The sequence below is a fragment of the Geospiza fortis genome, unplaced genomic scaffold (assembly GCF_000277835.1).
Source record: "Geospiza fortis unplaced genomic scaffold, GeoFor_1.0 scaffold41, whole genome shotgun sequence".
In the NCBI taxonomy this organism is placed as follows: domain Eukaryota; kingdom Metazoa; phylum Chordata; class Aves; order Passeriformes; family Thraupidae; genus Geospiza; species Geospiza fortis.
In genome coordinates, this window is record NW_005054299.1 from 8,887,409 (window position 1) to 8,912,297 (window position 24,889).

General features: G+C 37.4%; 1 protein-coding gene across 1 annotated transcript in view; it reads left to right on the forward strand.

Annotated features, from left to right (window-relative positions):
• The window catches only part of PRKCE (protein kinase C epsilon), a 287,139-nt gene extending 262,452 nt beyond the window's left edge, over positions 1 to 24,687 (forward strand). Inside the window, exons 14-15 of the mRNA XM_005416195.2 lie at positions 3,288 to 3,434; positions 21,463 to 24,687. Coding sequence (XP_005416252.1) covers positions 3,288 to 3,434; positions 21,463 to 21,609 — 294 coding nt within the window. The 3' untranslated portion in view covers positions 21,610 to 24,687. The remainder of the gene's footprint in view (positions 1 to 3,287; positions 3,435 to 21,462) is intronic.
• The last annotated feature ends 202 nt before the right edge of the window (positions 24,688 to 24,889 follow it).

Below are 24,889 nucleotides of genomic sequence, written 5' to 3' on the forward strand. Positions count from 1 at the left end.
ACAATTTGTGATTTTTAACACCAGTGGAGGGCACATTCTGCAGAAATTCTAATCTTGACCTTTTGATGAAAATGTCTTCTACTGAGCAAGAGAGATGCTCTAGCAATGATTCAAAGCAGAAGTCAAAGTAAACCTCTCAGAAGTGTTTGCTGAAGTATCTCTTTTGCTACATTCACTGTAGTGAGAAGATGATTTTTTACTGCTGGTAGTAATTTATTAATACTTATTCTCCCTTCTCCCCCAAATAGCTTTCTGACTAGTTTTTGTTAGCTCACATTATACTTTCGTGCATCCATTTCTGTTTCCAGACCCTTTGATTATTTTACTTCAGCAATTAAAATATATGGACCTGAGCGGCAGAGTTCAGGCTTACATCCAGGGCTCAGGAGTTATTTTGGCACATTGTAAAGGAAGGGTTGTTGTCAGTTTTCATACCTACATCTGATTTTCATTGGAGTCCAGAAGATTTTCTTTTAAAGCTGACTTTTTTACAGAATTTTCTTCATTTTGATAGTAGAAATGGTGATTTGTATCTTGCTGTAGTCATAGCCTTTCAGGCATAAGTTGATACAATTTAATGGAGCTGTGGCAATTTACACCATAAATAAAACAGATTTCCTTAGGATTAGCAACCTGCTGCCTAAGAATGTATGGTGTGAAACCTGCTTGAAACTTGTGTTCTTCATCTGATACTTGTCCATATGAAGAACAGGAAAAACAGAGGAAAGAAAGAGGCGTCTATGTATTTTACTGCTGAATGGTAGCAAGGGATTAATTTTGGAGCACTTCATTTCCTCACATTGTGCTTTGAGACATGAGTTTCATTCTTTTGAAACTGTGTATTTTTACAGTCCTTCGAACACCATGTAAGGAAAGTTTAATAAGAAGACATTCTCTTGTATTAAGTGGTGGTGTTGTCTTATTTTCTGAACAGTTTTCCTGTTATTTCCTTTAAAACACTGAGGATGATATTAAAGCTCAGTATTACAAGGCAGCGTGTTGCTTATCCCATGAAAATCCACACATCTTATTAGTCCTGTTTCTGTGAATTGACAGGAATTGCTATTTAAATTCTTTCCTGTGTAGTAAGGAAAACAATTCTTTATTGAAATAGGCTCTCTGCTTCTTCCCAAGCAATGGAGAGATGTTGTCTCTACAGTGTGTGTTCCCTGTGTACTGGGATGCAGTCTCTGGCTACAGAAGCAGAACTCTGTGTTTAAGCTGTATGATTTACTTCAAGAAGCAAAATTTGGGGAGCCTAATGATCCTTGATTCAAACCCTAAGCAGCATTTTGTCCTGTTATCACTTAAGTCAGTAGGAATGCTGATCCTAAAAGGCTTCTTCTTTCAGAAAAGGAGGTTCCTGCTTTAGCCATGAAAAGGTTTATGGCTATGGCTGTCAGCTCCATTTGCAACCATCTCTTCTCAGAAAAGGAGGTTCCTGCCTTAGCCATGAAAAGGTTTATGGCTGTGGTTGTCAGCTCCATTTGCAACCATCTCTTCAGCAGAGTGCAGTTAACAGCTGTGCCTGTCCTGACAGTTGCATCAGTGTTGATGCTGGTGATAAACTGGGAATAAATGTCAGGTTTTGTTTCGGAAATAGAAAGGGATTAAATTAATGCAATTGAATGTCTGCTTTAGAAGTTTGATATTTTTTCTTCATATATGCATGTGATATTTTTGTTTAAGTATTCATTCTTAAAATACATTCTCTTTCATCATCCATTTCACAGTTTCATGAAGTTTGTGAAGTACAGCACTAAACTGGACAGTCTAGTCGCATTGTCATGTCCTGGGCTTCTTAAAAAGTTATATGTCCAGATGCTTTCCCTGTCTCCAGTTTAAAACAAAGATAAAGCATGGCAGATACTAGGATCATATTTTACTTCTTTGATACCTGGATTATATGGTACAAAAAGCACATCCTGTAGTTTCCATATTCTGTTTCTGCAATACATGTGGCTGCTGGTTCCTGGCCTGCTCACTCTGGTCCTGGGCATGAAATAAAACAGAGGAATGTAGGAATGCATTTTGTGGTTTTTCAAGAGACCTCACCAAAGCACAGTAATCCTTTCAAAACCTTTATTTCTCCTGCTCATAGAAAAGATTGCCTGTAGTTTAGATATGACTTGCAAAAGAACTTGCAGAGCAGTTGAACTCAAGACCAAAGAGAAGGATCATCTTCAGAATGGTGCATGCATGTCAGAGACCACAGACAGAATTGCCTTGCTGATCTATGCTATACCTTTAAAATGACAGCAAGAGTATTCTTCTGTGAATGGTTGATCTAGATATCTGAAACCATTCTGAGGGCTTAAGTAGCTACTTACCTAATAACTGGAGTACTAAAGCAAGGGCATGCACTACAGTAATTTATTTTATTCTATGTTTGGTTTTTTTTCCTGCAGAAGTATAGTATGATGTGATACATAGGTTGAAAAGGCACTGAACAATTATTACATTTTGTTTACTTTGTACACTTTTTCTAAATTTAAAAATGTTATATAATGGCTGAATATGAAGTTATAGCAAAGCTATTGAACTATTTCTATAATGTGTTTGTGTTTATAAGAACAGCATTCATTGCTACTTGAATTGCAAGGATTCTGTGTCCACGCAAATTAGGAAATTAGTAGAGCAATTGCTAATAAAAGAAGGAAAAATAACAGAGAAAAATCAGGTAAAGTATTATGACCTGCCATCAGTTGATATCAATGTCTTACACCACTTGTACAGCTTTTTTCTGACAGGAATAGTAATAGTTTAAATGTGAGAAGTTTATAAATCACCACACCGGAGGAGACCAGTTAGTTCCAGTCGCTGACACTAATCGTGTACTAAAAATGAAAGAAAATGTGCAAGTTATGTCATGGGGGACATGACATAACTTCCCATTCTCAAAGAAAACTTTCTGCAGGTACTGATCACTCTGTCTCTGAAGGGTTTAAGATCATCTTTCTTTCCTTTAGTATTTTTGGCTAAAGCTGGAAGTAGATATGCTGAACGAGAATCTAGTCCTTTAACACTCCCAGTCAGATGAAATTAAGAGGTCTCAACAATAAACTGAAAGGGTTTCTTGCAGTAAATTTACAGTTTGGAGTCTCTGAATCTTATGGTTTGGCCAAAACCTCTGAAATATGGAGTGCCAGAAGAAATAACCTTCTGAAAGGAGACTGTCTCTAAAAACTTGGCTTTAAGAATTACAGTGTGTAATTGAGCAGCAAATGATTTCCAGGTATTGCCATTCATCTCTTAACTTTTCCCTCCTTTCCCTCTCCACCCTGTAGTTCATGACAAAAAATCCCAACAAGCGACTTGGCTGTGTGGCGTCACAAAACGGGGAAGATGCGATCAAGCAGCATCCATTTTTCAAGGAAATTGACTGGGTTCTTCTAGAGCAAAGGAAAATCAAGCCACCCTTCAAACCTCGGATTGTAAGTAACAGTTTGTATAACATTCAGAGAAAACTTGGCTTGGCAATTCTACTTGTTGGCTTTTCTGAGAAATGAGATTACCTGATGCAGTGTTTGGAGGGCTGAAACAGTAACATAAAAACAGCACTAAGGTTTCTTTGTCATTGTTTCTGTGAAGGTAAGTGTCAGGAATAAATGTAATGCACAGAAAAATGTTCATGTTCATCTGCATAAACCATAAGAGAGTTCAAAGCACATTTTTAATTATATTCTGTGTTCTCAAAGAGGCCATAGCCAGAAAAGATTATTTCAGTTGATGCATATCGTCTATACTTTCTGTGTGAACTCTTTACAGTTCTGCCTTGCTGATGGCCACTGGATTTTGTAGTTGAAACATAGACAAGAATTTATAAGGAATAATATTTTAAGTGAAGAAACTTATAAAAACAGCTTCTTGGGGGAAAGAAACACACATTATGGTTAGATAAATTCATATATTAACATTTTCCTGGATAATAACCGTTTCTATTTCAAAGTAACAAAAATCTGTTAAGAACAGCCCCACCTGCAGAAAGTACAAAAGCCATGCAAAAATATTTTAGTCTGGTATTTCTCTGGATGAAAACACAATTAACCAAATGTCACAGAGTGCATGTGGTTACTTCTGTGCTTACACACTGCAAGAGGGTAGCTTTGTGATAAATCCTCTGAGACTGATTTGCATCTTTTGATTTCACACGTTCCTAATTACAATGTTTGATTTGCCTGTGGATGTGGTCAAGGTTCCTGTTTGTTTCTTTCTTTAGATAGTTTACAAAGGTATTAAAAAGCCCAAAAAAGCAAAACAAATGAGCAAAATAAAAACCTTAGGTCTCAACTCTGACTCCTGAATTAAATTCAGAGGTGAAGAAGTCCCTTCTGTTTTTGAAGAATTGCTGTATGTTACATGTAATGCCTTACTTTGAGTCCAGTGAGATGCCTTTCCCCAAGTTCCTTGTGTAGATGGTGAAAGTGGGACTGACCATCCAGAACAGGAGCCTGAGGCAGCTCCTCTGAGTCCACCCTTGGGGAAATCTCTCTGTCTCTCTGTAGCTGTGCAGAAAAAGCCCAAAGGGATTGACAGCTGTGAGTGAAAGCCCTTATGAACCCCTTTCTAGGAGTAATAGTAAGGTACACTGTTGTCACATGAGGAAGGTTTTCTTAAGGTATTGGAGGATGGAAACCTTACAATGCCCTGTGTGCAGGTGGAGCTGGCCTGAGCCAGCCCCACTCCTGGGGGTGCAGCCAGTCCCTCACCCTGCTGCCCAGCTGCTCTCTGGAGGTGTGGCAAGCTTGTACTGCTGCCTGAGCTGATGTACAAGCCTCTGCACTGCTGCAGGGAGTGTCAACCCCAAATTAAGTCCTTTAGTACCTATCTGAAGCTTATTTAGTACTGTGGCTGTTTTCCAGTCAGGTTCCACAGCTCTCAGATAGCTGCACTTGGGCAAAGTCTGTGTTCGGCTGAGTTGCATTTGTGTAGCTCTTTTCTTGTTTTTCACAAGAATTTGGCCTTTCATCTCACCATCATTTCAGTTGCTTTGCTCAATATTCATCAGAATTTTGTTTTTAAGTCATGATGAACTATTACAGAATTATTTTCACTTTATGCCTGCATCTAATTTCCAGTTTCCTTTCATCTAGTCTGTTTATTGGCTGTTTTCCTTTCATGATCAAGATGCACGGTCTCTTTGACCATAGGTATTTTTATGAGGCTTTTATTATTTTTGTAACTACTCCCACTGTGGCAGTCCTTAAAAGTCAGGAGGTATTTCATATATCAGGTGATTGTATTCATGGCTGATATAAATGCCTTCTGCCTTCTCAGTGGGGTTTCTTTCTCTTTCTGTTAATTATTTCATTGTTATTATATTGTAAAGCCAATCCTATTTTGTTAATTCCTGTTGTTTTGTTCCTTTTCCCCTTTTCTGCTTTCTTCAATGGTATTTTAATTGAATAGTTCAGTTTCAGTAGTGATTGCAGATTATTTCATAGTCTGAAATTTGTATAATTTTAGGACAGCTCTTTGCTCCTTAATAATTGTTAGGGTGATTTTATACATCCCTATTTACACTTCTGGTCATTTTTCTTCAGGCTACTTCTCTAATGTTGGATTTCATACTAATTCTTTCTATATTGTATCTACCAACTTTCTTCATTCTACCAGATTTGATTCCTGCAGTCTAGTATCTATATGCTTGGCTTTTTTTCTGAACTCTTTTTTTTTATAGTGGTGAATTCAGATAATATGTACTCTATGTTAGAGGCATCTCTTATTATTTTCATGTTCTGAGCCTGCTCTCTCTAAGGTATCTTCCCCAGTCACTGGGTCCTATCAGCTTTTACTGATAACTTCGAGCATACCTTATCCTTATACCTTATCCTTATACCTTATGATCCATGTTTATGATCCATCAGCTATTTTGTGCCAAGTGTTAGAATTTTACAGTTGTTTGGATTTTATTGTTGTATAGCAATCTTTGGGCAAGGTCATACTTGAAATTTTTATTTGTGCTCTCAAAACTGAATGATGTATTACTTGGAAAGTTAGGTGTGATATAGATCTGGGCTGGAGAGAAAGATCACACAAATGAAATACAATTATTAATTATTCAACTTCAGAAATGGCAAAGAAATTGCAGGCAGTAAATTTCAAGTGCTATAAAGGTAGTTTTGTATGCTTGCCAAGCTATACCAGATTGCACTCACTTTGAAAAATTGTGAGAAGAGGAAAGAAGGTGAACACTAATGAAATATGATCTACTTTAAAATCTTCATAGAGAGTTCTTCTCTAAATTCAGTTGTGGGTGTAGCATTGAGATTCATGGATTCAGATTAACAAATGTAACTGTTCCATAGCTGTGGAATAACTATGGAAAAAGCATAACTAATGCCTGTGTTTGGAATGGTTTATGGGTTTTAACATCTTTTGGTATTAATAAAGGGCTGTTGATTATTTTAAAGTGATTTGTAATGTTAAGAGAGGATTAAAAAATATTTTAATCTTGTGTTGAGGAGGGCCTAGTTCTGTGAAAAGATCTATGAAAAGAGAGGCCAGATTATTAGTCAGAAAATAGACATTCTTGCATGTGATATGTGAGTGTACATATGTGTTGGGAAAAAAAGTGTACAATGCTATATAGCTGTCTGGGCCTTGATATTGAGTTTTGCATGCACATACAAGAATGCATATATTTACACAGGTAGTCTTCTATTTTCTGACCAACCAGTAAGATGACTAAGGGGGGAATATATATGATTATATCATAAACACTTTCAAAATAAAACAATACATAAGATATGTTCAAATGAGTTCCAGGCAATGTAAAGTGATGGCACTAAACCAGTAAAGTCATTAGGGAAAATGGTCAGACACTGAGGTCCCATCAGACAATGGAATAATCTGCCAAGGGAGGTCATGGAGGTGGTATTGTGGAAAAAGCCTTGCTTCTGTTCTGCTTCACTCTCCTCAAAACACACAAGTTCCCTGATTAGCACAGCTGATTTGCTTTTCTCTTACCTACCATCCTTTCTCTGCCATAACAAATTTTCTGAGGAGCTATATTACATGGTATTACTGTCAGGCTGTGCTTCTCCATGGTTCAGGTATGTCGCTTCAGCTCTGCCAGCCTTAAGTCTGAATTTTTCAACTGAGCTTGGGAAAAAAAAAACTGCATGGATATGTATTAGCCAAACTTTTAAAGGTTTTTGTTGTTCGTTTGTTTGTTTTTTAAATCTCATTCACACAGTGGATGGATGTAATTATGTTCCTTATTATACCAGAAATATACCATTAATGTCTTTCTAGTTTGTACATGATTTGATTATTCTAATGATGCTTTGAAAGCTGAAATTTCTTCCTGTGTCCAGCACTAGAGTGGAAATTATCAAAAGGATTTTGAAAACCTGCCTATGTTTTTTTGAAAGCTTGCAAGAGTGCCCTGAACAGAGAACTTATACAAATAGCTGAGGTTTAGATTTCCAAACAGTGACAGAAGTGCCACCCTAGGCTGTCCTAGGCAGAGACAGTGGAAGCAGATTTGGTGGCTCTGAAACCTGCTGGGAAGGGTGATTGCTTCTACAGTTAAATGACTTGGAATAGAGAATACAGAGGCGTTAAAGTGCACTGGGCTCAATCCTGTGATGCATGTTATCTGCCAACTCTTCCTCTCATAAATCTAGGATCATGAGGCTTTTCAGCAGTAAAATCATTTTACATATGTGTGTGTATATGAATAAATAAATAAATGAATAAGTATTGTTCCATGAGCTTTTCTAAATGTTAAACTAGTGTAGAAAAAAAGTCATAGCTCTGGAGCATGCACATTAGAAATCAAACTGTTGAGCAGCTAGACAGAAGATACTGATTACATCTAAGCTCCAGTGACCTTGCAGTGTCTTTGGAGATCATTTTTACTGTTCTTAAAACCTAATTCTTAGAGCTTCACAGCGTGTCTTGAACATTTCTGAATAATATTATTCATCCCAGAATGCAGTTGTGAAAATGTAATTGCATATGCAATAAGTACCATTTTAGTGCAGACAGATGCCTTTTTTCCATAGCAACTGTTACGAGACAGAAAAACCTTTGAGGCATTTTATTCTTCTGTTGAGATTTTTTTCCCCATGTATTCTTCCTAGAATTTTATTCCCTCTGGAATATGAAATTTCCATGATCAGTAGCCATAAGGCCAGGCTATGGTTTGCAACATAATTTATTGCTCAAGAACCACAAAGACCTTGATAGCATTCAGTGATCCTCTGCTCCCCATCTTTTTTTGTTTCCGTGGCTTTATTCCTGGCTTGGTTGAGTTGCTTATTTCCACTTTCAAACTGCATTTGCCATCTTAAAAATTAAAACAATGGTACCAGTAGATCAATTTCTTACATAAGTTATGGATGTGGTGGTAAGTGGGGTAGATCCTGCTTGGTGGCATGATGGGATGATTCTGTCTATCCATACCAAATACAAACTATGCATTAAAAACAGTAATTGAAACAGATTACTGCTTTAATGTGTATTGATTTTGTATTGTTACAGTTCCGTGCAATAAATTCTTTGTGCCATTTCTCAGAGCACAGCTGGTCAGCTGAAAGTTTTCCAGAGTAAACCTGTTGCCTGATGACATGTCAGCAAAACCAGCCAGCAAAAAAGCCCAGAAACGAGTGCACAAGTGGCAAAAAGAGGTGCAGTATCACAGTCCCTCTTGCCAGGGATGAAGGAAAATCACTGCCTAAAATTTGTTACTCATTTGGCTGAAGTCAGTGAGCATCAATTTAATAGAATCATAGAATAGTGTGGGTTGGAAAGGACCTTTAGAGGTCATCTACTTCAACCCCTCTTCAGCAAGCCTAATCAACCATATCAGGGGCTCAGAGCCATGTCCTGGTTGTCCTTGAATGTTTCCAGGAATGGGGCATTTCTCAGCAATCTGAGCAACCTGTTCAGTGTTTCACTGTCCTCATTGTAAGCAATTTCTTTCTTATAATTAGTTAAAATCTACCCTCTTGCAGTTTAAAACCATTATCCCCTGTCCTATGGCAACAGGCCCTACTAAAAAGTTTCTCCTTTTTTTCAAGCCGCCTTTGAGAATTGAAAATCCACAATATAGGGTTTCCCCTGGAGTCTTCTCTTCTCCAGGCTTAATAGCCCCAGTTCTCTTTGCCCATCCTCATAGGAGATGTGCTCCAGTGCTCTGAGGGGTTTCTTTTTGATTTCTGTAGAATTAGACCTTCATGGACACTCCTGTCCTTTCAGACTGAGTTTTCATTGTCAACCCTTGGAAATGTGCATGCCAACAGACAGACCTGCCTCTTTCATCTACCCTGTTGTCAATGTCAGGGTTGGGAAAATTTGAGACACTGTCTAAGATGTCCTCAACATGAAAAAGCTGAATAACTCTTAGTAAGAGGGTAATACAAAGCCTGGTAAAACAGATGTTTGCCATATATATTTCTTTCTAGCAATTAAGCCAAAGTTTTATCACTAATGGCTTTATCAGTGCCTGTGGCAATCCACTCATAGTGTGGCTTTATGGAGATGAAGTTAACAAAATCATATTACAATGATTCACTGTCAATATGCAGCTTTCACAAAACAATGCATTATTTTAATTTTCTCAATGCACTCATAATTTTTTGTTTTTCCATTCTAAAAGCTCACTTTCCTCAAGAGCATTAGAGACAAAATGAATGGGATAGCCTATTGCAGAATTGTATCTTGCACTATGGAGCAACAGCTGCTGCTGGCCTGTTCATTTAATATGACTTCCTTCATTTTGCAGCCTCTTCAATTTCTATTGGTACATCACTGAGAATATGTTCTGAATAATTGTATGTTCCTTCTTCAGTTCTGACTTCTTAGGGTAGAGAGCTGATCTAGCAGCTACAACCAGAGACCCAAGAATTACAAGATATTTAAGTTACTCCACGAGATTTTCTAGAAATTCATTATGTGGTCCAGGCTGCATCATGTAATCTTTTCTCACTTCAAGTTCCCCTCTGTGGTAATCACGGGCAAAGTTAAGGGCCAGTGAAAAAATACAACTGAGAAATGTCAAAAAACAAGTGCTAAAGATCAGCCTGCTTTTTAATTGACTGAATACTTAGGACTTCCCTTGGAAGAGTGTTCTTATGCTATGCCAGACCTCAGTGTTAGCAAGTTTACTCTCAGCCTCAAATTGCACCCTTCTCAGCTCCAGTGAATCTAAGATAATGATAAACCATTATGGAAGTCCCTCCCCCCTTAGTTATCACTATCTGAGCCACATTGTCTGTATGCAGTTTCCTTTGAGAACCTGAACTCCCTTGTTAAGTCTTGACTTAAGGATGCCAGCAATGTGTCCTCTTTCAGTTTTGCACTGCAGCGAAGGTTTGAAATAAAGTCATTCCCAAATATTAAATTCTAGTCATAGCCAATTATCATGGGTTACAAATGGAGTCACTGAGCACCGTGAATTTTCTTTTCCCCCTGCCCTGAATGAGTGAAAAACTGGCAAAATTTTGGCAATCCTTTGCCTATGACTGAATGAGAAGCTGGATGCCCACAGTGTTTGGAAGCTGGGTAATAAGTAGCAAATACGAATCAGCACCTCTGGAGAGTCAGCTGGGCTGTTTGCACAGGCAAACAGGCAGACCTGCCCCTGGGTAGGTGCTGCACTGAATGGCCCCCAAAAAAGTCTTGAATTAGAGACGTGTGTGTTCAAATTGCTGCAGCAACCATCTGCTTACTGTGAACTACGGCTGGAATCCTTAAAGAGGGACCACATTTCTGGAGAAAACTTTCCAGTATGTTAGCCTGAAACATAAGTTCTATATTTGCAGATTCATTTTCATACATGAGGGATAACAGGCAAAGATTTTTTTTACTTTTTAATGAGGGATTTTTAACCTAGTGTTGGGAAGTCATGATACTGTTTTGGTGGGGGTTCTTTGGCACACCTCTACTTTTTTGTGACAATAGATTGTATCATCATCCATGCAGAATTATGACTTTGCCTTTACGCTGTGGGGAAGAAATCCTGTAAAATGCAGTATCATTCAATAGCACCAGAAGGAACATAGGAAATTACAGGCCAAGTAAATTTCTTTTTGTATAAATGTTCTCTCTTTTCAAGTTTGCTTCAGTGTGAATGTCCCTCTTTAAGGTAAGGCCTTCAATATGGGGAAAATGTCAAGGTAGGTCCACTTTTAGGCCTAATAACCTTGAGGTGTCCCTTCAGTTTCATAATATATTTCCATTCAGTCATCAGTGCATGGCAATGAGCATTTAGCAGATGGGCACGCAAGGGGCTATACTGCATGCCTTTGCATGTGTTACTGCTTAGGCACTGGGGAGTGATCTTCAGACCTCAGACCCTCATGTACCATTATTACACATTGAACATGATGTATTTCCCACTTGCTGCAGACATTTCAGGCATAGGAAAACTGTGGGCTTTCTTCTGAGAGTGACACCGCATTGATTAATATTGATATACACAAAATGTTTACAAATGGGGTACACTGTCACAATGATTAGCATACATCCTTAAAAAAAAACTAAAGAAAAATGGATGTGGACTTTTGAGACAGACTTTTTATTACTGATAGTCATAATGGTGGACCTCCTACAATTTTTCTGCATGCTGCCCCTGTCACAGGGTATCATGAATCAGAACATTGAATTTCGGATGGTTCCTAGAAGTTACAGTTTTCTGCTACTGGGTTTGAGTGTTAGCCAGGTGGCTGCTGATTGAGAAGCACTGGTTGTTTTCAGGCAATGAAATTCAAGATCTCAGCTGAGCTTGCTGTAGTCAGCTGTGAACAGCAAATATTACCATAGTTATGTCTGCAGTGTAGCTCGGACCAATCAGTCCAGTGGCTGGGCAGGACAGAGAAGTCTGGAACATTCCTGCCTCTTCCCTCAACACAGTAAAAAACCTTGGTTTTCTAAGCTTCAACTAGCTTGGCACTTTGTGCAACCTCTAAGTTGGCCCAAGATGTAAGTATATAGCTTTTGAGGACCCTATGTGAAGCTTAGAAAAATCAGAAGTGAGCTGGTATTTCAGTGTTGATCTGTTTGTTTGGGTTTTTTTGGTTTTTTTTTTTTTTTGAATGTACAAGGTTTTGTTTTCCCAGAATTTCTCATTCAGTGGGTCTGATTTTGGGGATTTTTTAGTTATCTTCAGCATCAGTGCCTCCAGGTGCTGTTTTTAGATGTGATTACCATAACACTAGAATTACAGAAGTTTGAAAGCTACTTCCCAACACTGCAAGTTCACAAATATTTATAAGTAAAACAACTTTTATTATTCTTCTTTTGATTCTGTACTGGGGATCCATCAGTATTTGTTTGGTTTTGCTAAGTCCTCATTTTATAGCATTAAAATGTTTTCATACTGGATGATTAAGTCCATATAACCATCTGTTAAGTGTACATTGTTGAGTGGTACCCTTTGGGGTAGGGTGATTAGGGTGATAAGCAACCAGAGTGTACCTGCTTTCCTTTTGGGCTTCCCCAGAAAAACACAAATTCTGTTTCACTTTCTGACTGCTTTAATCTCCAGTGCAATTTTCATGAAGTTATTTAAAACATTAAGTGAAATAATCTTCTTATGTTCACTTGCATTCTTATGTACATTCTCAAGAATTCACACAGAAACATTTTATTTTTACATTAATGTAGATAATATATAATGTTCCTGGGTTGGACCTGATCCTGATGTCAGTAAAAATCAGTGGAAAAACACCAGCTGATTAAGAAGAAGTAGCATCTGGCTCTTTATCAGAAGGTGGAATTTATAAAAAAAAAAAAGTCAAGACTCATTGAAAGCTGGCCTTTTCTGACTAATCCCATCCCAGCTGGAGTCCAGTAAACATTGAGTATAAAAAGAGCTTTGGCTTTGGGTTTATTTCTCGTGCAGAACTTTCTGTACTAGCAGTATGCTATGCTAGTGCAAGCATTAGGTCTTACTAGGGTGTTCACCCAAAATGGGCAGCAAAAATGTGTCAGTGTGTGTGTTCCCAGCTAAGCATACTAGTGCAAAACTTCACTCCTTTGACATATGCACTGCTAGGCAGAGGGAGGACTGAAGCAGCCGGTGTGTAGCTACTTATCCACAGTAGCAGGACAGGGCAGACACCTTTACATGATGAGGAGTCCTAGCACTTCATTAGCTGCTGCTTTCCTCTTGTTAGGCTGCTGTGCTGGCATAAGGGATTTTGTTACTGTGGAGACACAGACCTTGTTCTGGTCCTCTCAACAGCATGATCCAGAGGTCACATGCTTAAATCCCACGGGACAAGAGGAACATTCAGTCTAAATACTTGCAAAAAACCTTAAGCACAGATCTTGTTCCTTGCATGCCATATTCACTTTTGTGAAGGACCTAGAGAACAGCAGCTCTCTTGGCTGAATTCTGGATTATGGAAAAGAAGGATTTGAAGACCATGACTGACTGTGACTCTTTGGAAGGCTGTGATTATATTTGACAAGAACAAGAAGAAAGGGAAATGAGTCTCTTCTGTCATGTCTGCATTAACAGCTCAAATTCCCAGCAAGATGGGATTCCCACTGTGCAAAAAGCCACATAAGTGAAAGGCAGTCAGAAGATTTTAGTCAGTGACAGAGGCATCACAGCCCACCAATAGGAGACCAAAAATAGGAAGAAAACGAGATGAATGATGAAGAGAAAATTACTCAAGCTCAAAGCAAATCAGTAGCAAAACCAAGAATTAAAGTCATGTCACTACAAACTCTGCTATGTCATGCCATGCTCTTTGAATAAAACTGTGTTCTAAAAAAGGCAGTTACAGGGTCTGGAAGAAAGGTGGAAAGAAGATGTATTGAGAGGCATTCATGCATAGTCCTACAGTGTCTTTTACTTAGCCTATGATCTGTATGTGCATTAATTAAAAAAAAAAAAGGTAGCATCCTCAGCTGCTTTCTAAAGTCACATGCATCTTTATTTTGCTCTGTTTTTGTAAAGGCTTAAAAGTAATCATTACACTTGAAAATATAATCTCTATCAATTCAGTCTTAGCAATAACCATCATTGTGTAGCTTTCTCCATTTGTCTTAGGTAAAACCTGCTATACCATTTTGCTGTATGAAAGCCTGCCATATGCATCATCCATGTCAAACTAATTAGCTAGAGTATCAAAGAGCATAAATTTCCAGAAATGTAGGTATTCTTGCCAAAAACTGTGTCGCATTCCTACTCTATAGCCTGTAATGCAAATTATTTTCATATGTAACTGAGTCCTGGAATTATGCTCCCACTATGTGTTGTCACACCTTTCAAGCTGTGACTTTTTCCTGCATCCAGCCTCACAATGCATATGTCAGTGCTCCTTGATACAGCTGGGCTCAGCATCACAAGATACTACTATATCATTTCATGTCATCATTAGGAAGGCTTCCATAATGTGGTACTTTTCTGTAAAGAAATGTGTAGGTGACTGTAAGCAAAATAAAATGTTGGAAAGTCAGACAGTATTTATTCAGGATACACAGAGTGTCTTGAAATATTTCATTACATCACTCATCGATGTACTAACATCACAGTCTCCTTAATTTATTCCTTGTGTTTGTGATTGCTTAAAGAATGCAAAGTAAAGTAAATAAATCAATTGATCTTTTACAGAATATATCTGGTCAAATGCCTCAGCGCACAGTCAATCTATGTTTGGATAACTTTTTCAGTGCTTTTGAGATGTCTCCTGGAAGTCACTGAAATTCTAGGAATACGTGTCCTAGACTTACCGACCTGCCTCACTTTTTCCTCTGCTTTGCCAGTCAGCTCCATTGTCTGGATAGTCCTTTGTGCCAAAGTGCTAGGGGTCAGGAAGGCCAAAAGGCTTCTACACGTGTGTTTGAGGACTCACCAGCAGGTGGTTCAGCACATTGCCACAGATGCACCAGCCCTGATTCCTGTCACTCTGCTATGACTGTGGTAGGAATGCAGTTTCAGGAGAACTACACGTCTACAACTGATAATGGGCTAATCTTGGATGTGTGCCAGGATGTAAGAGGGAAGGTGACATGGCTGATCATGACCTTAGAGCAGCTGAGGATATCAGTCGAAGGATATCATTGGAAGCTTGGCAGTATAATGTGAATTAGAGAGACACACAGATAAAATCTGCACTGCAGAATAATCATAAGGTTTGCAATAGGAATCACATTGTGCAGGTGAAGGGTAATTTCATATGATAGTTCCATTACTTTCACTTCTTCTCTTTCCTCCCCTTCCCAAGAAGAAATATGAAAATGTTTCTCATGAGGTTAAATCTCTCAAAGAAGCCTACTTTAAGGGGAAGATGTAGTGTAGGAATTCACAAGTTGGCACTCTTTCCCTGCAATTTTTTCACCTAAAAAATGTATGTATTCTACCATAGCATAGCTAATGAGCAATAGCTCTGTGTCACAATTGAGTCCTAATGGAAGCAAGCCCTGAGAAGATGAACACGATGGATTTTGAGAGCAAAGGACTAACCACACATGGAAAGCTGGTGCTGAGCTCCCCTAAAGCTCCTGTGAAATCTATCTCCATCCAAGTTCTGCACAGAAATAACTGTTGTGGTGTGGCAATCAGGCTATGAACAAAGGTTTGCTATAGATATCTAGCATTTTGCTCTGTATAACTTTAGTGCTGTGTACTCAGGGTGATGAGTATACCCAAGTAGGGCCACAGAGGACAAGAGATTCACAGGGACTGCTGGGAGAGGTTTATTGCTCAGACCACGAACACAAGGTGGTTGTCAGGGAGCCTGCAGAGCTTTGATTTTGTTTGCCTTGCTGTTTGTTTTCTGGTGGTGGTTTTGGGAGGCTCTGATTTTGAGGAAGTCTGTGTAAAAGTGACATACAAAGGCTGACATTCTGGCCGTGGAGTCATGAAATGTTTTTGCCCCTAATTGTTCAGGTTATTCCTCCTTCATAGTTGACCTATTTCACATTCCTAAGAAAGGCAATACCATTTCAATATAAATGTGGTTTTAGTTTAGTGTATCACGAATGATCCCTTTTAAAATCCATAGTTTTGTGAATTTGCTTGGTGTTTATTAAATATCTGTGCACTCCCATAGCAAATTAAAGTATGGACTGCATAGGTTGACATGCTTTTCAAATACTGTTTCACTATCTATTAACATCTTTATTGAGTCTGGGGGGACTTTCCCACTACTTTCACTTAATGTGGTGTTCTTTACCTCTAATGAAAGCATAGTCTAGTAGAATGAAATCTCACCCTCTGCTTGGAAGTAATGAATGTTGTTATACTTAAAAAAGCTACTTGGATTCAAAAGCCTTCTTATCATCATAAGCTTCAGCTGAATATATTACAGCTCATGGCAAATGTGTTGTCACTGTTCCATGTGTGAATAGAGCAATTAACATGCTATGAAAATTTAATAACTTATAAAGGTATTTTGATAACACGTATTTCTTATCTTCTGAAATCAGACAAGCTAGGAAATACTTCTAATACTGATACAGATTCTCAGGACATGCAAATACTGTGAAGAGGCATCCTGAGGATAAACTGAAAGACAGGCCAGAAGTGTCGTGCTCGTTAGCGCATTTCCTTTAAAGTATTCATACTGCATTTATTTATGAATAGCATGAGTTGTGCGCAAAAGTGAGTGCTCATTATAGTTCATCTCAAATATTTAGAAACTACTACACCTTTACAAATAGAGATCCAATCAGTGGTGCAAAGTGATCTCTGCCTGTGCTGTGGTTTTTGTTATCATAATTAGGAGAGGTGAATGAGAGGATGGTGGCATGTGAGGTTAGCCACATAACCTTGTGCTTCAAACCAGCTGGTTTGATGGCTGAGTTTCCCTTTGTCTTGATAAATATAATCTGAAAATCTTATCAGCAAGGAGATAAATACAAAATGTTTGAGCTTTTATCATCCTGATGGAAGAATTTCTTCTTGATGATGCTGTATCAAACATGGGAATCACTTACTACTACAGAAGCAAAATTCTGGATAAAATTAAGTGATACCAATAGCTATGAGAAAGTGTGACTGTTTGTACATCAAAAGCTGCAGCAGCCTTCTATCTATATTTTTTTTTAATATATATTATATTTAAACAGCATATTGTGAATTTGTAGGTAGGGCAATCAGACTAAAACACAAAACCCAGTCTTTTGTGGCAGTGTTGTTTCCTAGCCACCTCCTCCATCTGTTTTTTACTTTCTCTGAGCAGCCTTTGAAGCAGCTGGACAATGCTAGCACAGTTATGGGAGCTGTTGAGCTTTCAGTGGACTTGAAAGAGTTTCAGTGATTTTCTGCAAATTAAATGAAAATTAGCAACAGACTAAAGAGAGAGACTTCTTAATGTCTCCAAACTGGAGAATTAATCTTTATTAGGCAGAAGAGAGTCCACTGAGCCTCCTGGCCTCATGACACATCTGATGAGTTGTCCAAGCTTTGCTGAGTTCCCTGGTTTGGAACACCCTCTGTCAGGTGACTTCTTGCAAGGATTTCTGTGGCTTTTCAATACCAAAGGCTCCCATCATTCACATTTTGTTCAGGTAATTAATGGAAAGAATGGCAAGTTTTAACTTTCTGAATGTATTTTCAGTGATAAGAACATCAACTTAAATTTCTTTTTTCACTTTGAAATTCATGTGAAGTCATTTAATAATCACTGACACACAAGGCTGGTAATCCTCAACACTGGAAACCTTAATAAGTAGATTTTAGTGGGGTTTTTGTAAGCTTGAGTTTGTAACTGCAGGTAGAAATTGAATGTTTTATTGAAATGGCAGTGAAACAAAAAACAATTCAGAAAACCACTGTTTAATGTGTGTTTATTAACAGCATCTGTTAATAAATATGTGAAGAAATCTGAAAATAAAAAAAGCATTTTCACTCAAATAACCCAATAGCCCTTTTGCCAAAATTGTACAGGCCAACTACAAAAACTGATTAAATGGTGTTTTATCAAGAGATAGCCTTTTATAGTTTCTGATATCTTTATCTCTTTGAATAGAATAAAACATGATTTTGACTTTAAAATTGTCATCCTTGATGGGTAGTAGTTCATATGGGTTTATTAGTTCAAGTGTTACATCTAATCAGATCATTTATCCTAAGTTACCCAGTCACTGCTCAGACAGGAGACCTCTGAAGCATTCACACTGCTGGGAAAATCAAAAGATAAGTGGCCAGCACATGTCCTGCACGAGAGGTAGTCGCTATTCCTTCTCTGTATCAGAGATTTTCTGCTGGTGGAGCAGCCATCTTTCTGATGAGATTTAGAATTGGAATTTTGTCTTTTTTGGTCATTGCCAGTGCAGTGTGGAGTGTGGCACCTACTGTCAGGAGCTTTTGGATAGCTGCTGTGCCCCTGCTCTCATGTAGCTAAAGACAAGAGGCTTGGGTAGTCTAGACAGAAAAAAAGGAGCCTCTGAAACCTAATGGAATTTCTGTGTATTTAGCCGAACAGGACAGCTGTAGTTCTGGGTGTTCTTCTTTCCTACTACTGTAGTTTCCTCAGTAATCTGAAATGGAAGAGTCTACCCTGGAAAAAAGTCAGAAAAGTTTAAAATAATATGTCCCAGAGTCTTAGGAGCTGCAGGCTAAATAAACAGAATCCCACCCATATAATTACTGCATTTTAGATTATGCATTTAGCAGCCAATCTGAACATTTTTCCTTTTATCTTCATGATTTTTTAATGTTCAAAGTCAAATAATAGCTGCACTCTGTTTCTTTCATATATTCTCCTTACCTTGCAGATCTTCCTTCTTTTCTCAGCTTCTCTGCTAGGAGACAGGCACAGCCCTTCATACCTTCATCCTGAGCCCTCATGATGCAACTGTGGGATGGTTCATGCTCTTGGCCTACAGAGTATTCACAGTGCAAGTCCATTAAAATAGCAATAGTAGCAGAAATGTGGCCAGACCTGTTTTGTCTTAGCAAATGGAACCTTGCAAAATAGTCATAGCTTCAGGAAGAAAGTGCCTAAGTTGCTAAGGAGGGCTTCTCAAATCTTTCTTTTGAAAAGAAGCACTTGTTACAAGTGCCACCTTGGCTTAATCCACTCACTTTTGTTCCCTGTGATTTGTTTAATCTCACTTCTTCAGTTGGTTTTTTAGAGACCTGTTAGCATATCCTTGCAATTGTAGATTGCTCCTTGCTTGCCCTGGTAATAAATTGGGCGATTTACATCTATGCTGCCAAAACTACATGGAATTGTTTATAAATCAGAGAAAGTAAAAACTTCTCTTTCCTCCTTTGGTCTTGAAGTCATATTTTAAGACACAGTAGGCTTCTAAATCTAAGCAAATACCTTTCGTTGTTGTTTCAGAAGTGCTTGGGATTCCCTACTGGCAGCACAGTTAATTTTAATCAATAGAATTTACGTGCACCAATGCTTGGACCCTTTTTTAGATGTACTCTTCTGTGTTCTGTTCCATCCAGCACCTTCACAAGTCTTAGTGATTTCTAGAATAAGTATCTATGGGAATTGCCTCTGATAGGTTTTGAAGAATTTGTCATTTTACCCTTTTAACTTAAAAAAGGAAATAATACTTTTCACAAATATGTTCAATATGAAAACCTGAAAATAATACATTTTCTATTTGTTTTAAGCTACTTGAGAGTTTATTTGCCCTTGATAGATAGTAATAGTGTGAGGGTAGTCACATTTCTTTTACATATAACTACAGGTTGGAATTTGAATTCTACTTTTTGCAAATACTCACCTTCTTCTGCTTTACTGAGTATTCCTGTGGCAAATTATTTGTGTAAGTGTGTGTGAAAATACCATGGTAGGACATGGAGAACAAGAAAAATGTAGACACAGTTGCAATGTAATGCTTTTAAGAATTAAGATGGAATTTCATTCTTATTTTGCAGGTTTTGCCCAAATTACTTGGGAAAAACCTCATAAAGTCCAAAGCCATGTCCCTCATGCCTCTTAAGCAATTCAGAGTTACATGAGTCACATACATTTCATGTCTGGTCTTTTGTACCAAGTAAATATTTCAAATGTAAACAATATAAATATATATATATGTGTGTGTTTGTTAAGTCCATATCCCTTTCCTTTTAATGGAATTCTGTAGATAGAGGTTGTGGATTTTTGTTTGTCTGCGCTTAGAAAATATTTGGTTTACAAGTGACAGTCTCTTGCATTTACACAGACCTTTATTTCCCTATATCTATCAAGTTCATACAAACAGTGTAGGTGAAGGTTGCTGTGACTATTTTACAACTGGGAGAAAGAAAACTGTTTAGTGTCTCAGTAGAGCTGATGAATAAAACACATTTTTATATATATATATATATATATGTGTTATAGAAAAGTTTACCTACATTGAAAGGTGGTATATATCCCATTTTGAATATATTAATATATTTATGATGTATGACTTTGTCATTTATCATTTTACTTTGCAAGTCAAATAGCTGTTCTATTTCCAGTATCATTTAATCTCAGACATGGGCAGGAAGAACACGAAGCTCATTTTCAATGTGTCATTATGCCTCCATTAAGGATCACCCAGGTAATCACTAGTTTCCATGACACAAAGAGAAAAGAGACAGCCTAAATAAAAATGTTTGTTCCAATTCCCTGAACCTGTACATGCCTGAAATGTGCTGCCAACATGGAAAATGTGAACACTGCAGGTTCAAAGGAATGACCATGGAGAACGTTTTCTGCTGTAGTCTAGAGTGTTTTTTTCAAGTAAGTGGTCACAGATAGTCACTGTTGTGAGTGTCATGAGGACAGCAAATCAGCCTCCCCAACTCTCTCTCTTAATACCTCTTGTCCCAAAATATGCACAGCTGCACTTTGTTGGCCCAACTTTGCTGATGGAGTGAGGTGCTTTAGACTTGTGTGGGAAAAATCCTGATGCCATTGAAATAAAGAGTTCTGAGGTGGATTTCTCTGGAGACAGGATTTCACATTTTGCATGGTGCTCTCAATTACATATGGCTGCATTAGGAAATCTGCATTGCCAATGGTGAGCTCAAGGGTTTTGGATTGAGAGCTGTTGGAAGCTTTACCTCAGATTTTTAAACATGGGTGTAGCCTATATCACTTGTAGTGATATAAAGAAATGCTTAACTTAGACTTGAAACACTGGGTGTGTTTGGGGGAAATCAATTAAATCAGTTCACTCTGTGACTCTGAAATGAGATATGATTATGTTCAAATCCAAGAGGAAACAGCCATACCGCCTACTATGCCAAAGCCTTTTTAAAACTAGTCCTAATCTCAGCTTCTTGCTTTACCATCATACTGCTATTCCTTCACCTGGCAGAGACCGTGAGTCTCTGGGACCTCATTTGTAGTTCTGCTTCTGTGGCCTCTCCTAAACTCATTTATACTTCTTGCTCCTGTAGCTTCTCTCATATGTCTGTTATTATTTGTGTGAAGTAGCTCCTCTTTTATTTCAATCATTCCAGAAACTTCAGCCTTTCAGGGGGGGTTGGAGAGGAGGGACAGCACGTTTTATTTTATTGTGCTGTTTTACCATTCACCTTATTTATATTTTTCTTCTCAGAAAACCAAAAGGGATGTAAATAACTTTGATCAAGACTTTACACGAGAAGAACCAGTATTAACACTAGTGGATGAGACAATTATAAAACAAATCAATCAAGAAGAATTTAAAGGGTTCTCTTATTTTGGAGAAGAGCTACTGCCATAGACAACGTTAGGCTGACGGATGAATGATGCTACAAGAAGTGATTCTGAAGACATCATCAATTTACTGAGACTCAGTAGATCAAGAACTACTTCTTTTACCCTGAGCCCATATCCCAAGTTAAAATATGTATTTATTGGTTTTTTTCCTTTAATCTTCTGACCTGAAAGCACTCTTAATTTCTGTCTCACAAAGCAATGCAAAATAATTTTGTCTCAGAAATTGTGGATGTAACACACTGCCATATATTTGCAACTTTTATTTTATTCCTAAGAATAGGAATTCCCAGAGGACAAAATTGTATCTTTTCCATAGGAAATGAAGCTATGCTATTGAAAGCAATTTAGCAGACCATGTTCTGTAATCATCTTATATAATTAAGCTAAGCAGGTGAGAACTGCTTCTTCTGCAGTGGTGGTTATGGTGAAATTTGTACTCAGATGCCCTTTGGAAGGCAAAGTCTGCCTTCATGGAGGTGTAATCCTCAATTATTTTTTTGTGGAGAGGTACAAACTATGAAGTTGTCCAGAAAAAGAAGCACATCACTTAAGGCTTTCAGTGAACTTCCTCATACAATATACAAGAAGCTCTTATGAATTAGAGACAAAAAGATAACGGATATTTAAAGCAAGAAACAGATGCTACATGGATAGATATTAAAGGGCTAAAGAATAAAAAGCCTACAGTACTTTACTCAGCTATATATAGCTATTTTTCAGTTTTTCAGACAATTTGATGTACTATCCATGTTACCAAATTTAACATCCTTTTAAATGAACCATTAATGTGACGGCAATCTTGCAAATGTTTACAGTTAATTTTACATAAAAAATTAATTATAAACATTATAAATTTGCCTTTTCCATAGTAGCTAAGTTGGTAAATAATTTCTTATTTATATTTATTTTCTCAGCAGTGTGTTACTTTTGCACACTTTTACAAAACCATAATACTACTGTGTTTGTTGGGTTTTATGTTTAAAATCTAAAGAGAAATCTGCTTTTAGAAGACACAAAATAAGGCTACACGTACATTATGTGGAGATGTGTTAAAAAACTGAAGATCAAACATTCACAAACTGACATTATTCAAAGCTGTAAATTGATTTTTTTTTTGTGTATGAATTGAAATGGTAACTCATGTGGACAATATTACTAATGTGAAGTTACCTCCTGTAGATACGCAAACAGTGTTATGTACTTATATTTCCAGGAGTACCCTGTGATTTGGTTTTGGTTTTAATCTTTTTTTTGTTTTGTTTTCTTTTTTTTTTGTGTACATGTATCGCTGAGGTAATTTTATTATATATTTTACTGGACTGAGTGAGCGGTCATTGGAATCCATTTTAATTGTTGCACATGGATTTCCAGCTGCACAAAAATATATATACTTGTGATTGGCAAAGTGGCACTAAAGAAGCTTTTTTGCCTTTTGTACAGGTGAGATTTTGTATATAGTGTTTGCTGCAAGGCCTGTGGAATTCATTGAATATAGAGGTATCAACTGCTGCATGTTCAGGCATACTATTAAAATGTTAGTCTATGAAAGAATAATTATAATAATGTCCATGTGCAATACTCTTGTATGTGTATTGGTTCAAGTTACTGTCAGAAAGATGAGGTTTTTGTTATAAAAGACGTAGACATATATTAAGCTATACTAAATCTCTTGTATAGTTCTCTTCAACTCTATTATGACATGATAGAGCTCAGAAAGAGAAAGGAATGTTACAAATCGTGGTGGACAAAGTGTGAATCATTGGCTTTAAGAGATAATATTGGTCTCAAGCAGATGAATTAGTTTGTGTCAGTTTTGCGTCTGGCTGCTCATAGCCTGTTACTGATGACACCATTCAGTTCCATTTTGTTTTGTTTTTAAAACTCAGGTGTAATTATTATATATATTCTTATGATTATTTCAAAATATTAAATATTATGATATATCAATTAATGTGTTGTCTGGCCTACAGGTGTAATAAGGATCAAGCCTTTAGTTTAATTTAATTTATCTTCAGTAATCTTTTGTACTGGGAAAAGACTAGCTTCTGGAGCTGAGTACCAGCACAGAAACATCTTAATGATTGCATCATCTCAATGTTTAAATCTCTTTCTCTCTTAGAAATATATTGTAGAGCTGCCCATCAATTTGTGTCTCACCACTGGCTCTGTTTATTTCTCATCACAGTTAGCTTTTGACATCCAGGCAAGAACTGATCACAATGCTAAGGCGTTCTTTTCCATGGGTGAGTAGACTGCTAGGAAGGCAAGTTATGGGATCGTGCACTACTGTTTGTCCAACCAGGGGACTTTACACAGAGCTCTGAGCATTTCTTTTGAAGGAATAAAAGCATCCCATACAGCTGTTGTGCACAAGCTATGTAGTCTGTATTCCCCTCTCTAACATGAAGATAATTAGCAAACGTCCATATGTCGAGAGGCCTCAGTGCCTGCAGAGTTGGGTAGGGTGCTAAGAGAAAAGTGAAGGAGATAGAAACTATTGCATGGGCAGATATTTCTTCCGAATAAATAGTTAGATTCTCTGCCTTGGGTTTACATCAGAAGGTCTGTCTGTTACCTTGAACATTTTTTAAAGATAATTCTTAAAAAAGGACATTCTGTTACATTTCTGCCTGTTCTGTAGAATCTTTTCTGTTCCTTCTTTGTAAAATGAGTGCAAAATGCCAAAATTATTATTCATAATAATAAAGAATACATTGTTTTTTGTTTTTCCTCCCAATCAGACTTTAAAAATGGAAATAAATTTTTTCTCTCCATAGGATGAAAAATAATTCTCTCCAAATAGGCCTAAAATTACCTCTTTTTAAATTATGTGCAGAATAGTTCTGGCTAAATACAAAATGTATTCAGATGGGGGGGTAGGGTTTTTTTTTTAATTGTGAGGATTTATTTGTACAGAATTTTTTTCTTATGGATGTAATTTGAATCTCTTGCCACTCATTAGTGTTATTTCATCGTAAACATTATTACTGTGCCAAATGTACTGTATTCAAAAGGATGTGAATGTGTATTGTTTTGGAACCTAATAAATACAATGATGTTAAATCTTATTTTTTTCCCCAAAGTTTTCCTGAGTATTTCCTAATGAGGAAGAAAGAAAGATGAAGGATGAGTATTTTTCCTGCTACGTGTTGTACAAAATTTCATAAGCTTGTCTTTTAGGAGTGAACATTTTGCAAAGGAAGGATTTGCTACCAAGAGCCTCACCTGTGAAGCACTACACACTCCAAGAGAAACACAGGTAACACTGTGTGATCACTATTTTT